Source organism: Oenanthe melanoleuca, chromosome 11 (genome assembly GCF_029582105.1).
Source record: "Oenanthe melanoleuca isolate GR-GAL-2019-014 chromosome 11, OMel1.0, whole genome shotgun sequence".
Classification (NCBI taxonomy): domain Eukaryota; kingdom Metazoa; phylum Chordata; class Aves; order Passeriformes; family Muscicapidae; genus Oenanthe; species Oenanthe melanoleuca.
The window spans coordinates 14,522,501-14,540,398 of record NC_079345.1 but is presented as its reverse complement, the minus strand read 5'-3'; the positions used below and the strand labels follow the sequence as shown (position 1 = coordinate 14,540,398).

Here is a 17,898-nt window from a genome sequence, read left to right as displayed (position 1 = left end):
GAAATCATATCTTACTATCTGCCCCTTAAAGTTCTTCCTGCCTGAATATCCCTGAGCTAGATAAGAAAAATCCTCTACAGTTGTGTTGGGATAAAACTGAGTGTGCTAAATAAAATTTTGATTTGTTTTCTTTTCTTTTTACCTTCACAGGCTTATTATGTGATAGCAAACCACACAGAAACCAGGGCTCAGTGTGGAGTAGGTTGCAACCATGAAATATTCAACAGAAAAAAGAAGCAACCCAAGCCACTGGCTAATTCTTCAAAAACAGAGCACAGCTTCCTCCTCTTGTGCAAGATTAAGCTGCTTCTCCAGCTTTTTTGGGCCAATTGCCACAGAAGCACCTCCTGGCTGGATCAGACTTTGGGTCTGCTCTTGGCATGAGTACCAAACCAACCCAGTCGTGTGCCTCCAAACACACAGATGTTCCAAGGAACCTGACTTCTGCTGAGCTGCTTGAGCTCATCTCTAACAAACAGGTGCTGTGAGAACAAGAACAGTAATTGAGTTAATGTAGTGGAGAAATACAGTAAAGTGTTTTTTATCAGTCAGTTATATGATCCAGGCATATAATAAAGACAAAGTGTGACATAAAAGGCAGGAAACTGTCCCTGAGAAGCATGAGCTAACCAATATTTGTTTAATAACTGGTATCTATTACATCACTTCCACTTACTGCCAAGCAACTTAATTTTTATTTAATAATTCTAGTAATTTGGCAATTTACATTTTTATATTATTTATTAGAATTATTTTTAATATGTAAAACATTGCTTCACTTAAACATACTCTTGTCATTATTTACAAATACTTTGTTCTCAACCTAATGGAAATTGAACTTTACCTATTTTAAAATTATAATGATTTTTAAATACATTGTAAATGTTGTTTCAATAGTTTCTTTCTTAAAATTTTTGTTATATTACACAGTTTATTTTTTTCTTGTTTTAATTTCCTTTAGTCAGTATTAATATGCAATTTTTATGGAATATTTCCATTGTAATTAATTTACTTTCCATTAGTTCTAAGGCACAAATTCCAAATGTATAATCACTGCCATGTTTAACATAAGAACAAAGTGATCACTATATAATAAAACAAAATGATCACTATAAAATAAAACAAAATTAAGAGATGGGTCACCTCATGCTATTTTAAAGAATTTTTTTTTGCCTCTCAAATACTTAAAATGTCAAACTCTTTGACCTCCATAGTTATAAGATTATTTTCCAATAAAATAACTACAATTTCTTTACTTTTACTATATTGGAGAGCACATAAATAGGGTTCTCACCAGTTTCTTCTTTGCCCCCCCTCAAAGTTCAACACACGGAGAAAAATATTCTTGCCCTAAATGGTTTGAAACCCAATCAGACAAAACTACATTAGGGTGCCAGATTTGAAATTTCAGTGTGGTATACTCCTACTCCACAAAAAAGAAGAAAAATAAAGTGAACAAATTTTCCCATTTCAACAATAGGTTTTCCTTTAAATAATTTTAGTTTTCTATTTTTCAAAATCAGGCCTCACATTCACAAGTCCAACATTAAGTATTACAGCTGTGAATGCACATAGGAGAAACATGACTGCTGATTTTTGGTACTTCAGTGAAATAAAAATAAAAGTGAAGTTTTTCAAGTAGGAGGTGTAACTGGGATGGATTTCTTCATGCAATTATTTTACCTTCCTATTAGGAAAGTAGCAGTAAAATTGTGAAATTCAATTAAAATAGTCTAAAAAGAAAATTAAAGTTAAGGGACTTATTCTGTTTCCAAAACTAAGTATTCCAAATCTCAAGTTTTAAATACTCTCCCAAAGCCTATCATGGCAATTAACACTGGGAAGAAAACAGGATCCTATTGACCATATACAGAATATCAAATTATGCCAACAGGACCTGAGGATTACAACATTTTATGTCAGAATTTAATTATGGATAAAGTCTTCTTAAACACAGAGTGTGTCTGTGGACCTTGCCATGCCCATATGTACTTTCAAGCAAACAAAATATTAAAACTTAATTTACTAGAAATAACTTGTATTGAGAGTTGTCCTCCCAGTGAGAGAAATAACAAAACAAAATGAGTATCCAGCCCAGTAGCAAATCTCTGTAGGGTAAAATGTTGTGATTGTTACTGAAATAAAATATGGGAAATTTTACCATAGTGCAAAGCATGACAAGTTTTATTACTTACAAGTACTAAGTCATGTGAGTTCTAGGGGGGAGAAAAACAAAGCAGATCCGTGGAGCTGATGCATTCATATGAACAGTGAGAGGTTAAAAATGAGCGTGCTAAATGGAACAAAAATAGTAACTGAGAAAAACATACAGAATCCCTAAGCAGATGCTAAGGAAGGCCTTTGAAGCAGTTAGTATAACTAAGTCTGAAACCAATAGGCTTATGCCTATTGAAGGACAAGGGTAATTGAAGGAAACAGTGATGAAGCAGGCAAGGAGACAGAAATAACCTCAACTGGGAAAAGATGATTCTATTAAAGTGGTCTTTATCCAACAACACATTCCTTGTGCTTTTATTTAAGACTGTCATACATCTTTCTCAAAAGACTTTCTCCAACTAATAAGTCCAAATCTACAGTGGGAATTCAGGCACCAGGCACAACCCACGTTGACTCCCCCCACACACGGCTCACTTGTTCCTCTCACCTGTGTGTATTCTCAAGTGGACCTTTAAGTGGTGGGATGTTCTGAAAGTTTTTCCACAATATGGGCAGTCTTTCATGGCAGAACCAAGGCTCCTGTCTCTCAGTAAAGCTGGCTGCTGGACTCCTACAGATCTCCCAGCTTCTTCTCCAATGTCTGCAACACAGAAATGTTCTCACATCACTTCAGCACATGTCAGAAGTTGTTCTCACTAAAACTGCTAACACAACACAAAGTTAAACATGTCAATACTACACCTGTCTACTTCATTCTTTAAATCTGACAGAATGCTGACAATTCATGTATTTTCTTGTTATTGTCTTAAATTATTTCATCTTTTCTATCATGTTTTTAAGCAGCATATGGTACCTTTATATACTGAATTATACAAGAAAAGAAACAGCTGTGTCAGCAGCTGGTTTGATTTCTTCTTTTGCTTAGTTCCTATTAATTTTTTCCTCAAAAGTTTGAGATTGTTGTTTTGTTGAATCTATTAAATTTATAAGTATTGTGAAAACCTGTAGGCTTTTAGAGGGAAAAAGTTTGCACCAGTGCATTAAAACCTCATAAAACAAGAGAATTTTAGTGACAGGGGATCCAAGAGCACTGACAATATCTACACACAAAGCTAACCAACTTCCTCTGCAATATCTGAGCATTTTAATTACAACAGGCAGCCTAGAGAGTGCCTAATGTCATGTGAAAAACAATGACAAAACTGGTCAGATGAGGGGGAATTCCATCTCCCTCTCACCCACAGCTCCTGTGTTTTCTCATCAGAGTTCACAGCCACACTTATTCTTTGCATCATAACACAATGGGGGAGACTCCAGGACACCTCTTCTCCCTCCTGATATAAAGAAAAGCCATTTCAGCCACCTTGAACGAACTGCTTTTATCCAAGCAGGCAAGGAACAAAATAACTTACCAAAAGACTGACATAAAAATTGCAAAAAAAATATAAAAATGTAGGGCATTAAAAAAAAAGTCATTATACAAACCACACAAGGCTCATCCATCATTTTGTACACAGAGGGTCATGTCATACCACTATAAGCACCAACTCATGATTTCTCCAAAAACCATGGCAAATGTTGAAGCTGTGACCCAGATTGACACTCCTGGCACGCCAGGAGCAGGACACATGGACACAGCATCACACCCTGTGCAGAGCTGAGCTATCTGGGTTACATCCAGGTGGGGAGCACAGAGTTAAAACCTGCTCAGAGTCTTGATTATTTCAACCATAAACTACAGACTAAAAATGTTCTGTCTTTACCCATCTGATGTGTAACTAAAGCTGTCAGGAAACACAGTGCAGCTTACACAGCATTGCCTTTTAAATGGAAGTAATGGGACATGAGAAAGACTTAAATATTTGGCTCCAATAAAATTTATTCTCACAGTAGCAGAGACCCAAATACCACGTTTATGGAAAAGGTAACACTAACAGGCATTTCTGTATGTATTGTAAAATGGTTCCTCTAAACTATTTTGCTAAAATCTGAAAAAAGGAAATGATAGAGCTATTTAAAAGAAAATTATATATATATATATATAAATGGTTATCTTAGTCATGTACGCAATCAAGCTATTACTACTTTTCAAAAGCAATATCTGATAGTTTTCACATCACATTCTTGTTTTACATTTTCTGACTGTTCTTAGACTGCAGAGCTAAAGCATAATATTTAAGTTAGAAAGCTAGTAAATGTCATTTTGAATTATCTTCAAGTATGTAAAGTTGCACACTACAGGAGTCTATTTTGTCTTTTTGAGTCTAGGAAAACATACATAGGTGCTGGCCTATAATTCCAATATCCCTAAAGAGTTTAGATTTTCTCTGTTTTCACTCCTCAAAAGTTGTATATAATTATGGCTTAAGCTTCTTTGGGAAAAAAAAAATTAATTCCTGAGTGCAAAAAGATTTTTCTGAAGTGCAAAACACGGAATGCTGATAAACTGAAGGATTTTATTTTGGTTTTCAATAAATACTATATGAGCATTATAGATAAATATATAGATAAAGTTAACAAGCCACTCAGGAGGAATTTACAGAATAAGTCTACTAGCTATGTTTTGCTATATGTCACTCTAAATGATGGCCTGTTATCCATTTGCCTTTTATCTTTCTATCTAGAATATGTGTGGCCCAATAAAAAAGAATAAATTTGTAAGATGAACAGCTCTCTTTGCAGATTTAAGAGTCTAATTTTCACTTTACACAAAATTGAATTTTTTCAAGGGAGCAAGACTATGGAGTTTACTCTAGCACTAATCCCTCTGAAAAAGCAAACTGAAAACAACAATGAAGCAAAGAAAGATGTGGGTGGTCTGAAGAGTTCTCTTTTAGATTTAAGTAGACATACAGTAGATAGCTCCAAAGGCTTTACTCCAACAGGGGCCTTACCTTGAAGAATTCTCCTTCCCACAGTGAAAGCATTCCTAAGACTTTAAAGCTGGGCTGAGGGGTTTTCTTTTGAATTCCTCTGCCTACAAAGCCCACCGAAGCGCTGGAGGCCATCACTACCTGAATGAGCAGCTTTACATCTGAGTTCTTTTATTGCAAACAATGGACAGAGATGTTCAAGGCTGCCGACTCTCCCCATCAAATGCTAACCCAGCTTCTTGCTAGGGCCCCATTTTGGCACATTGTACCTCTTTGTCAAAGCACTTAAGTTTAAAATGTGCTTAACTTTAAAATGTGTTTAAGTCTTACTGACTCTGCTACCAAGGTTTTCTTATGTTGAGCCTCTCAAAAGTGATCCTTGGAGGCTAAGGATGAAAAATAAGAGACAAGAAAAAAGTTAAGAAGCAAACTGAAAAATACAGACTATGCCAACATCAGGATATGTGGGGAATGAAAAGTCCTCAGCCTTACCAATAATCACGTATTCTACACCTCTGGTGTACCCCCTGTTATTGAAAGCACCTTCACAAGCAGAAACTCTCAGCTCGGTTAAATTGTGCAAAAATACAGCAAAAAGTAGTTTTACAGATCTGCAGAACTCGGATTGGCCTCCACAGATTAATTTATGGTTTACTCAGGATTTGAGCTATGGTTTTGGGGGCTTTTCAAATCTGAGGATAAAAGATCAGGAAGGAAAGAGAACAGTTATTTATCTTACAGCCATTGTGGTTCCCTGAGTTATGTGGTCTATATGATGTGCACTTGATACATGTGGGATTACACTGCTTCTTTTACTATCCACTTCCATTACAGGCAGGTCAGCATCCTGAATATCTTCCTGCCCATCCCAACCTTTCCTGATTAAAGTGCAGGAAATAAGAGACTAAAGTATGATATAGATGTACATACTGGATGTGAGACATCTGAGCCTTGCCTCTGAACTTACTCTCACTGAGCTTTCCTTTCACTTTGTGTCTGGTCACAGCAAAAGTCCTGAATGAGAAAGTCCAGAAATGAGAAAAGCAGCATTTAGTTTTAGATGTGAAACTGGTCTCTGTGCCAGTCTAAGGACAAGGAACAGCTGTGAGTCCCCAGCTGCTTGTGTGCTGTACCTGCTGGGCAGGCAGAGAGTGCTCCCTGACCCAGGACACAGGGAAATGCAGCCACAAGCAGCTTCTGGGGAGGTGTGACAGGGACATCTCCTGCACACCATGCCTCAGCTGCACTTAATGTGACTGTGCCCATGTTCTCATGGGGTAAATGCAAGGAAAAAAGTTCACTTCAACATCCCTATCAGAAGGCGGCAATTAACTGCATAACCAAAGAGCCAACTTGGCCAAAAGATGAGCAAATCGATTTGGCATGCAGGCTGAAGTAAAAATTAATCATTCCATAAGATCAGCACTTGAGAGATTGCCCTTCCTTAGACAGATGCCCAGTTCTCAGGAGAGGCAGGCCTAAAAGCCACCATCCTCATCTAGCAGGGAGATCAGGCTGGTTCCACATCACTGCCACAGGCAGAAAGGAAGTTTCCACAGAGACTGATAATCCCAACAAACAGTCTTGGAGCCAGGAGCACTTTTACACTAGAAGGTTAAAAGAAAGTGAGAAAGACACCAGTGAACTCTGTTTTACAGTCAATATCTCACTGCTGGTTCTCAGAAATGGCCTAGCCAGAAATGAGCCACGGCTCAGCACACAGATACAGATGTCACAGAGGAGAAATGCCAACTTCAGTGGATATTGCCAGAAAAGAGAAGACAAACTTAGATAGACAGTGAGTCTGTGTACTCAAAGCAGAAGCTATCTAGGCAGTCATATGAAAAGCAAAACAAAAAAAAATTCTTTGACATTTCCATATACGTTCTGTACAACTGGTCCACCTGTCTGGAATGAGCCTACAAACATGATTAGAAAAGGGTGGATTGCTTTTGTAAAAAGACAACTGTTTTCACTTGGTTAGGCTGCAGCACTGACTTCAGTCATGATAGCAGCCAAATTCTGAAAGGAACATCTACATACATGTCCCATAAATTTCCAGAGTATTTATTTGCTGGGTGCATGTGAAGGTGCAGGGATTCACAAAGAGGTGCTTTCATGTTCAAAGGGGTTAAATTGCAGCCCTCATGAAGACTAAATCATCAGTGAAGTCAGTTGGAATTTGTCAACACAAGGTTTGCCAAATTAGCCAAAAACAGGCAATCACATGGAAAAGGTAATCAACTCACAAAATAGGTAATCAGACTTACAAGTATGTGTTTATTCTTGCACAATTTCCGACACTATTAAAGAAGCCTTTGAAAATGTGGCCAGAAGCTTTTAAAGCTGCACATAATCCCAGATTTTCATGTATTTCTGAAATTCAAAATATTTGTAGTTCTTCAAACATGTCTGTAAAAGTTAATGAAACATGGTACAACAAGAAGTGGTAGTGACCACAGCTATTTTTTGATGACCTATAAACCACCCAGATTAGCCCACCTTGTGGCAGGAAATCTAATGTCAAGAAAGGAGTTAGAAGATATTCAGTGTGTTAATTCTGTCACTCCTCTCAGTATGCCTGAACTCACCTCATTCCCTGGGAAGCAACATAGAATATGCCAAGTTTCTGAGAAAACATGCTTTACCTTCCTTGCCTATTCCTAAGAGAAAGCTTTAATAATACTGAAAATAGTGGAAAATAGGAATATAATTAGAGATATAATTAATCATATTTTTCTAGCTACCTGGAGTAGCTTCAATTAGTATCATCCAATGTAAATGAGAACAGAATCTGGCCCTGTGCTCATCATTTGAAATTAGAACCTTATTAGTGGATGTCACTACAGTTTTTTGCTGGTGAAGTTCATGGTTTCAAATGAAGACTTCTAATATTACTAAATATCACAGTTATATTTTAGGCCTCCAGAAAGAGTTACTAATGTCTTAGGTCAGGAACAACTTGCTGTCTCTATTGTTTCATCAAGGATTTAGGTTTTATAATGGCCATATAAGGGAATCTTAAACTGTTACTATGGATTGGCAGAGAATTTGTTTAAACACAGAGCTATTTTAGAAGAGAATTGGAAAGGAGGCCTACTAGTGAGAAAGCAGCATTCACATTGTTTGTATTATTAGAAATAAAGATTATACAAAGGTTCCACTGGTAAATAAAAAGATACCACGTCTGACATGAGAATTCCCTTAGCCCTCAGAGCCACACAGACAAACAGCATGCACAATCTGCCCTGCCTCTGTTAACAATTAGTCACTGGCAGAGTTAAACTTAAAATACAGCCTAAATTAAACTGAAATAAAAGGCCAGAACCATTTGTAGGAGGCAAGACTTGCAGCTTTTGGAAGTGAGCAAATGGCAGTCACAGCAGCACCTTGGGCTGCAGGGGGGTAGCTGGGTCTTATTTCAAGCTCAGCAGGAAGGGAGCCAAAATATTGTAAGGAATTGCTTAGTAACTGGTGATGTGGTGGCTGCACACACACCTTAAACCCACCCCTGGAGCACCACACACTTGAAGATTGGTGGTTTTCACACCCCATGGGTTCAAAACACTGCATGGCAATCCTGAATGTGTGCAGTGCTGGTTATATCTTAGTGCTTTTCATTGTGGTACTCTGAGACACATGAAAAATCTGTACACACAGCACAGAGAGACATTAATGGAACACTTAAACAAAATTAAGATTTTGTTAATCACAAAATTTTTCTTATCCTCTTCTTTTCATTTCAATCAAATTCCCTGCAGAGGTTTTTTTTCTTGAGTTCTTAGCAGTCTTACTTTTCAATTTTTTCTAAAATTTTAAAACCTTTTAAGATAATCAGAGATCAAACACAGTTTCTGAGTACATCATTTTAGCTGTTTCGTTTCTTTGAAGAATCGTGTGACCAAAAGACATAGAAACTCATATTTAGCACTAAAAACAAAGGCTTGTTTACTTGCCATTAACTGACAGAGCTCAGTTCTGACCAACAATTGAGCATGGTGAAAAAAATATATTTTTTGAGATAATATTTTTTGTATGAGACTTCTTTAACTGTTTTGTTTTGGGTTTTATTTTAAGAAAGAAGACATCTTAAGCACCTAACAATATCTTTCATTTAACAGTTGGCAGAAGGAAACTCCCAGATGAACACTGGCCTGTGTCTTTCTCTTTAACCAGCTGAGTGATCCAAGCTTTTAATAAAGCTGTTCCAATTATTGTAAAAGTCATCTAGTACCTTATAGCCACAAATATTGACAGTTTATTGCACAACGCATTCATGGCATTTGAAGGTCACATCATACATAATACATACACTTTTATAAAAGTGTCTGGAACAAAGAGATACATGATCAGCAATTACATCTCACCATTCGAGGGTATGATTTTATACTTATTGAAAATGAAATACTATAAGAAATGCAAATTGTTAATAAAACACAAAATAGTTCATTCTCTGCATTTATTGTTTTATTAATCAGCAGTACCAAGTTCAGTTGTGGAAAATCAATGGAATGCCATTCATGCCTCAAGAAGATTACAGTTAAATATCATTATCCTGCAAACCATCACACATATTCTTAGCTCAGCATGAGAAGAAGTAAGGTTCAAATTTTAATTTCACTGCTGTACACCTCTCCAGTCCTACTGAGCTCAATGTAACTTCAACACCTATATTTGAGTCAGGACTTCAGCATATTATTACAATATTAGTTTTTATAAAATTGAATTGAAATAAAACATAAAAGAGTGCTGAAAATTTAAAAAAAATATATATACATATATATGCACATGCAGGCATGTCCCACTTCTTCACCTTCTTCCAGTGCCCCTGACTTAAGGCTATTCCACACACACACACACATACACACACATGCACAAATTACATAATTAAAATTTGCAAGTTTCAATTTCTTCAGTCAGACTGTGCACAATTAATTCAGTGGACATCAAAAATACACACAGCAGAGTCATGAAGTGCTTGGTTTTGGTTAAGGAGTCTTCACTTTTTTGAAGTCACTGCTAGCTCCTGGAACCACTAGCTACCTAATGAGAGCTGAGCTAGAGACCATTGACCATGTCTTCACATGCAAAGCAGCTTTTGGATCTTTTGGACCAGGAAAGTTTGGCTTAAATACATGTTAATGGATCTTTCCTTGTTTTTTTGCTGATGGTCTTTGCCATCCATCCTCAAAATTTACTTCAGTGTCCAATTATGCTTCTGACAGCAAGGTTACCTTCCAAACCTTTCCTATGACACACTTCATATGGTTTTCCCCTCCCTTTCTTAAAACAAGTGTAAAAAATTTTGGAGCTTTACCAAAAGTTAGTGTGAAGAGCAATCTGTGACTTTCAGCAGTTTTCTTACCCAAACCCTTGACTCACCTGGGTTAGCTTTAATCCTGTCACCTAAATTTGAAATGGGCACTTGATTAGTGACCAGACAGAACAGTCTTCCCAAACTTCATACAGATTGTATACTGCTTTTGGACAGAATTCCAGTGGGGAATCTAAGCAGAGAGGCTATCCAACTGGACCAACTTTTGGATTTGTATGTGTTATTTGTAGGCAGGTGTTCAGGTACCAGATGGCCTTAAAACCCATACTACTCAGGTTATAGCAGCTTCTACAAGCTGTCTGCATCATATTCCCATCTCTGAGATTTGCAGAGTGGCTACATGGAGCTTGATAAACACTTTTACCTAGCATTGCTCTCCTGATGCCAAGGCTAGATCAGATATCCAATTTGGGAGAGTTGCCTTACAGTCCCTCTTTAATTAAGTACTCCTGATCTCCCACTCCTGGGATGGATTGCTACTGCTGATTAAGCTCCAGAAGTAAGGATCTGTGGAGGCAATTTCATGAGGGAGAAAATGAAGTTGCTAGCTAATCAACTAAAATAACCATTAACTGGACTTCTGTGAATGGATATATTGCCTTCTTGCTTCCAGACTTACTCTGTTTCTTCCACATTAGGAGCTCAGCAGCCCCACAAACCAGAGGGGTAAGGGGTGCCTCACCATGACCTCATCTTGTTCCTAAAACACTCTTGGGACAAACACAACCATTTGGTACAGTGTGCAGGCTGTACTATGAAGCAAATCCAAGATGGTGTCAGTAAACCATAGGAAAAATTATGAGTCTGGGTGGAAGAGAGCTCTGTTGAATCTTTTTTTCTAGGTTCTTCTCATGTTCCCAATAATGAAGTCTCTGAGGATCTAAAAAGTACAAATTAACACCTATCTCATGGTAGTTTTCTAAATGCATTGATGTTTTTTAAAATCTTTTGAGTACTTGTATAGAAATATTTATTAATTACACTAGCCAAGTTTTGCCCTCAGTTTCTGAGTTTAAAAAAATAAAAAAAACCAAACAAATATTTTTTTTCCAAGTGAGAACCACAGACCTGCCTTCATTATAAGTAGCTTTCAGGGCATCAGGTATCATTGGGAAAGTTCTTGCATACTATTGTTTAAGAAAACCCTTTTTCATTATTATTATCTTATCACAGAGTGGAAAAATCAGCACAGAAGTGCCAGTAGCAGGTCATCAGATTTTATAAAAACTCATTCTACTAAAGAAAAGCATAAATTATTTAAAATGTTTCAGGAATGTCTTTCTGTAGACACCAGCAAGAAAACAAACAAACAAAAAAAAAAAAACCTAACAAAGAACCAGGCACGTAAAAAGAACTGTACAGGTAGCTAAATTACTAATTTTCTCCTCAACAAAATGAGAAAGAATTAAAGACTCTCATTCCATTTAGAGATTACTGATTAGAGAGGTGCTGACAGAGTCTCTAAAGAGTGAATAATGTCATGGTGTGTGTTACAACATTTGGACTATGATATGAGAAGCTTTTCCAGTGTCTGTATCTTCTTACTTTTAACTTTCCAGTGCTCCTTTCAAACTAAATGACCACTTTGAGCTAATACAAATACTTTTGTAAATAATTTTTCTCCCATTTAACTTCTTTGGTATAAGCCACTTGAGGATAATTTCCAACTTCTTTATCCATCTCACAAAAAAAAAAAAAAAAAAAAAAAAAAAAAAAAAAAAAGTAAAAAAAAAGCTGTATTTGAATAAATACTTACAAGCAACTCTAAACTGCTGAATCTACTTTACTAGCACCCTTTTTCTATAAATAAAATATGTTAATTACATGAGTTTTGCTGTAATGGAAAAATATTGATTAAATTCATTACATTGAATCTTGAGAAGGGTTCCTATAACTCTTCAGTATAGGTTTTTTCCTCATTGTTTTAACAGCATAGAGTGAGAATACTGAGAACATGATATTATCTGAAAGGACTAATTAATTTTTTTATACTAATGTATCTCAAAAATACATTACTGGGTCAACTCATAGCCATGTTTTGTAAAATAGCCTTAATGTACATGGATACCATGACATGCTATTTGTGGGCTATAAAAATTCTGAAATGCTGCCTATGGAGCTTATCTATCAACATACCAGTTTTCCTCTTCTACTATGAAAAGATAAATTTTTTTCATCTGAACTTCTCTGGTAAAAAAAAAATAAAATAAAATATTTTGAATGCTGTCCTCTGATTTAGCTGAGCTTGTGGCAATAACTGGTTTAGGCATAGGCTTCAGTATGCTGGAATGATCCTGAAACTAATTTTGCATGTGTTGGAGTTGGACCGTGGCCATGCACGTCAGTATGCTGGAACAGAGTTATCTAAATCCTGAGCCTTATTTTACATGTGCTGGTGTTGGACTGTGGCCCTGCAATCTTTTAGGTCTCCATCTGTAGCTATCAAAGCCAGGGTGTGCCCAGCCACTCGCTACTGCTCACTGCCTTCCTTCCACAGAAAAGCTGCAGGCTCACAACCACCCTGCCACTCACTGGGGTGACTGGAGCTCTCCAGAGCCCTGGCCAGTCTCATCAACTTTCCCTAAAGCCTCTTTGCCCCCCGACCAGCCTTCTGCAGGGCACCTCACTAGGATCCTAGGTGGTTATCAGTCCCACATCAGTGATGAGAACCACCAACCTCTGGGACAGATGTTTCCCCAGATTCTGCGCATTAATTCCTTTCTCAATACCAGATAAAACAGCCCTCTTATTTTTCAGCAAGCTATGGAGACCACAGTCCCATGGCTGATGGAAGACCCTCCCTAATTTCCCAGCCTAAACGTTTTCCCTGCAGCCATCAGCCAAAGGAATTTGAAGTCCAGAAAGTCTAGTCCAAAAGCTGGTGCATGTTTAGTCCTGGGGAAGTGGACAGGATAAGATCAGGCACTCAGAAGCCACAATACAAGAAGCCCTGGCTGTGCACCAGTCTGCAACACCAGCACAGAGACAGTGGTGGGGACTGAGCAAAGCAAAGTCACTGTACGAGGTCCTCATCACCCCAAGGTGAGCTGGTAACTCCAGGGACATACAGGCTGATGGCAACAATGTGCAAAGTTTTTGCAAGCTTTCTTCTGCTTACTTACAGCTCCTCCACATTAATCCATATTTTAACCAATCAAGAGCATCTATAAAATTAGGAGATAATCAAGATTGGCTTGATTTACAAACACATTTCCCTACCAGAAATTCTGTCTCTATGAAGCCCAGCAACCTGGGGAAACAACTTCACTCTAAGGTCAAAATTAGAAATTTCAATGAAGATCAGGCACTCTTCTCTGGCTGGATAGACACAAGTTATCTTACTGTCTGCATCAGAGACAGAGAAAGACTTATTTGAGAAGAAGGATAGTTGTTCCATCTCTTAACTTATTAGCAATGCACTTTCTTCAAATTCCAACAGCAAAAGAAATTCAAAACCCAGGTAGTCTGCATGCACGGAAGCACCTTTTGTTTAATAAATAATTCAACCGTGTATTCCTTTTTAATTTAAAAACGGTCTGACTGAACAGTCAACAGAGTGAACTAAAGTTGGCAAAATACAGTGTTGAAAAATTAAAAAGTGTATTCAAGGCCGTATTCATTTGCTTCACTTCTCATATACTGGAGAGACAGGCTGTGCTGAAGTTCTAGCTTTTTTCTTTTTCTTTTAAATTATACACATTCAGTCACATGATGCTCACTTGCCTTTGAAAGCGCTCCTGCCCTGGAATTAGTCTTTCTCTCTTTCTGTTACTAGTACAGCAGCTGCTGCTCCTCTACCTCATGAACATCATCAGAAATTCAGCCAAAATGTTCTCATGAGCTTCTCTGCCATGCCTGTCAAGGCCAGACTTAAACTATCGACCATCTTGGAAAACAGAAATGCTGTAAAACCTTCTGGAAATATTCAGATCATCATCAGATTGATGGTCCCATATATCAATAAGTGTACAGTGACGTACAGAAAACACATCTGGCAGCAAAAATCTGCAGACACTGATGCAGTGAAATCCATCCCAGGACTAAGTTTGTGACACACTATTGCAAATGAGTACAAATACGGGGGATCAGTCAAGTGCACTTGGTTCTGACTTACTCTCTTGAAGACAGCCAAAAGCATATAGCATTATCTTAAATATGAATTCAGAGGCTCACTTTCTGTAAAATAAAATTCTTAGCAGTAAGTATTTAAGAAAGAAAAAAGCTAATGTAGTTAACTCTTACACAGCCTTCTGTGCCTCAGTTTCAAAGAATTTATTGAATCCTGGGGCAGACAGAAAGGAGAAAGTAATTCTGTGGTGAAACCTCCTTATTTCAGATTTCTGAAGATGAATCTGTTCCCCCACACATCTCAAAGAAGCAGCAGGTAATGCAACACAGCCTTTAAGCCTCTGCTGTGCTGAGTGTTTGGTTCTCATCACTCTGAATGGCTTTCCCATGTTTTTAACCTTTCTGATCAGCACCTTTTGGAGCAATGACCATTCTATAACCATCAGACAACAGCCACCAACATGAAATTCCCAGGCTGATAATGCTCACATGACATTAAATGCTGACACAAGGAAATCTTATCTCAGAGAGGTCAGATATGCAGGAAAGAAGATCTTTACTGGCAAGTAGAAGAGAGGAAACCTAACCCTTACAAAAGAACATTGCCTTTATAGAAAATTATTTGGCAATAAGACCTTTCAAAGTAGACATATTTATTTAAAACTCATTTTAGACCTTCTGGATGACAGAAATGAGTCATATTTACAAGACAGAAATTTCAACTTATGGAAGAAGAGCAGGCTTTCTTTAAATTTTCACTATTTGGAACACTAGTAAAATTTCCTGCAACATATAGGATGGAAACAGCAATTTATCAGACCTGATAAATTTGTACCAATAGAAAAATTCAACATTTTCCATTGCTCTGACAAAACTGCCTATGAATGATATGTCCAAAACATATCTCTGAATCTGCCAAATATGAACAAATGCATCAGTATAACTACAGAGATTTAGACACAACTCCTCCCTGCAAGTCAGGGAGTCTTCAGGTCCTAATTTTGGCCGATCACTGGCTTGCCCTGAGATGCTCTGCAGTAAGTACCTTGTCAGAGAACAGACTGATTTAAAGCCTGAGAATGCAGGCTCCTGCATTTGTGCAGACACATGCTTCCATGCCTTTTCAGGATGGCAGCAGTGGGAGCCACTCCAACAGCCTGGCAAGCCCACGCAGAATTTGGTACATGACAATTCAGATTACATTTGAAAGCTGTCTACAGCGGGACTGGCCAACCTAACAAAGTCATGCATGGGGTTGAGGAAAGGTGAATGGCAGCATGAACCAGCCAAATGAAACTTAAATAATTCTAACAATTTTACTAGCACTGGTTCTTTTCTGGCTACAAATTCTACAGATATGTGTCCAGTCATGAGGGTCATAGGTATTTGTTTCCACAGAGAGAGTCTGTTGACTACTGAGCAGTGGAGCTTGCTGATAGATGGTGAAATATTATAATAAAGGGTGGACAAACAGACAGTATCTCCCTACTGCTGCCATTTTTTCATCACAGAACTGTGGAAGGGCTGCAGCATGTATTTAAAACAACCTCAGAAAGGGAAGATACAATGTCAGAAAGGCAGCTCAGATACCAGAGAGGATACTGAGGATTGTTGCAGATCAGAGGAACTGATTCCAGAAAATAATTGCTGGATAGTCCTTCATTGCAGTACTGCTCCAGTGAGTGCTGTTCACCAAACAGCAACACACTTCCTCTCTGTGTTCTAGGGTTCTTTTCAATTAATATTTGTTTTAGTTATGTTGAATCACTGCTCATCTACTAAGATATTATTTGATTTAAAAAAAGAAAAAATCCTTTCTTCTTGGTTACATTTTCACATGGGTTTTTTGAAGTAGGAGAGTAAACACACAGTCCCTATGATGGCAATTTCCATTCATAGTTTGACAACTAAATGTTGCGATGTTACTTGAAACTCCTGCCTCTTACCTTTCAATTTTTCTTTAGGGAAAAACAGCACAGAAATATACTCTGCCATCTATTTGAAAAGATGCAGATATAATCCACCTATGATGATGCAATTTTTGGAATTAAGACTGTGATCCAAAACAGCAGAGCATTTTAACCACAGCTATTACAATAAATATAACCAAACAAGGTGATTCTTTACATATTTACATTTATTCTGATAATGCCTTGCAAGATTTCTGGCTGACAATGCTTTGCATAAGTAATCATTATTGAAAATTTTACCTGGAAAATATCTATCTTAAGACTGTACTCAAAGCAGAATTATAGATAGGAGGGGGCATGCATCCAGATCTTTATTTTTCATCTGTGCCATTCTGTCCCAGGGAGCCAGGGTGCACCAGGGGGGTGGCTGAGGCACACAGACAGCGTGGGAACTGATGGCTCTCATCTGGGCTCCTGCAAGGGACCACACCCCTGTGGGGAGCTGCACTTCTCCAGCAGCTTGGACAGTTTCAGTGTGTCTGTCTGCACCCTAACAAATGCAAAGGCTTTCTCTCAAAACAGATTTTCTTTAACTTGCACCACCAAGCCCTCCCCTACGCAAAAACAAAAGGAGGTTTTGCAGAAATTCAAAGAAGAATTCTCTTACTCAATAAATTTTGCTGCATTTTTAGTACACATACTGCTATTTAATTGTTTCAAACTGTCAATCTGGACACACTGAGTGAAGGAAGTCCCTAAGGGTAAGGTTGGCTTTTGCCTCTAATACTTGAGTTAGAACTTCTTTGTTGTAGCAAAAAGCCATCAAAAGGGTTAAACAGGTTTGGTGTTAAAATCCCATTATGTGTAGCTTGGGAACTAAACTACCTTAGATTGCCCTAAATATCCTCCTGACCAGACCTTTTGAAGTATTCTTTCAATTTATACTTGCACCTTCATATCTTTGACTGCTATGGTTCCTCCAGGTACAACAGAGCCCTGTTCCCTCCAGAGCCTGCCATAGACAGTGTTAGTACACAGTTAAAATGTGGTGCAATTCACCAGGAAATAGAAACCAAAATCATCCCTCCACAAGCATCAAAACAAAAATGTTCCCCATAGAGATGGCTTAAAGCATTCAGAAATACCAAGATGCCTTAATATTGACAAGAACTGATATGCCTTACTTGTTCCTAGAGATTTTTGTTTTGCATGGAAGATTAACCAAATACAACAACAAAAACTCAAACCAAAATTAAAGACAATCATGTTTCTTCCCATCCATCTGAACTCTGGCAGAAACTTTTTTGACATATGCAGTCTCAGTGACACCACTCTAAGAAAAAATTTACAGATTAGAAGCTGCATTTGATGATCCAAGTCCTGTTCAAACCTCTCCTCTTAGACTAGCCCTGCTAAATCATCCTCAAATCACATTGAAAGGAGCATCAACCATTCATTGTTTCCTCTATGGCTATGTTGGCATAGTAGACACTGCACTGCATAATGGACTAGAAATTTCTTCAGGAGTTCTATG

At 37.8% G+C, this 17,898-nt stretch overlaps 1 protein-coding gene across 1 annotated transcript in view; it reads right to left on the bottom strand.

Moving 5' to 3' along the window:
• The window catches only part of ZNF536 (zinc finger protein 536), a 231,081-nt gene that overhangs the window by 16,740 nt on the left and 196,443 nt on the right, over positions 1-17,898 (bottom strand). The window contains exon 7 of the mRNA XM_056501019.1: positions 2,666-2,818. Within this exon, the coding sequence (XP_056356994.1) occupies positions 2,666-2,818 (153 nt within the window). The remainder of the gene's footprint in view (positions 1-2,665; positions 2,819-17,898) is intronic.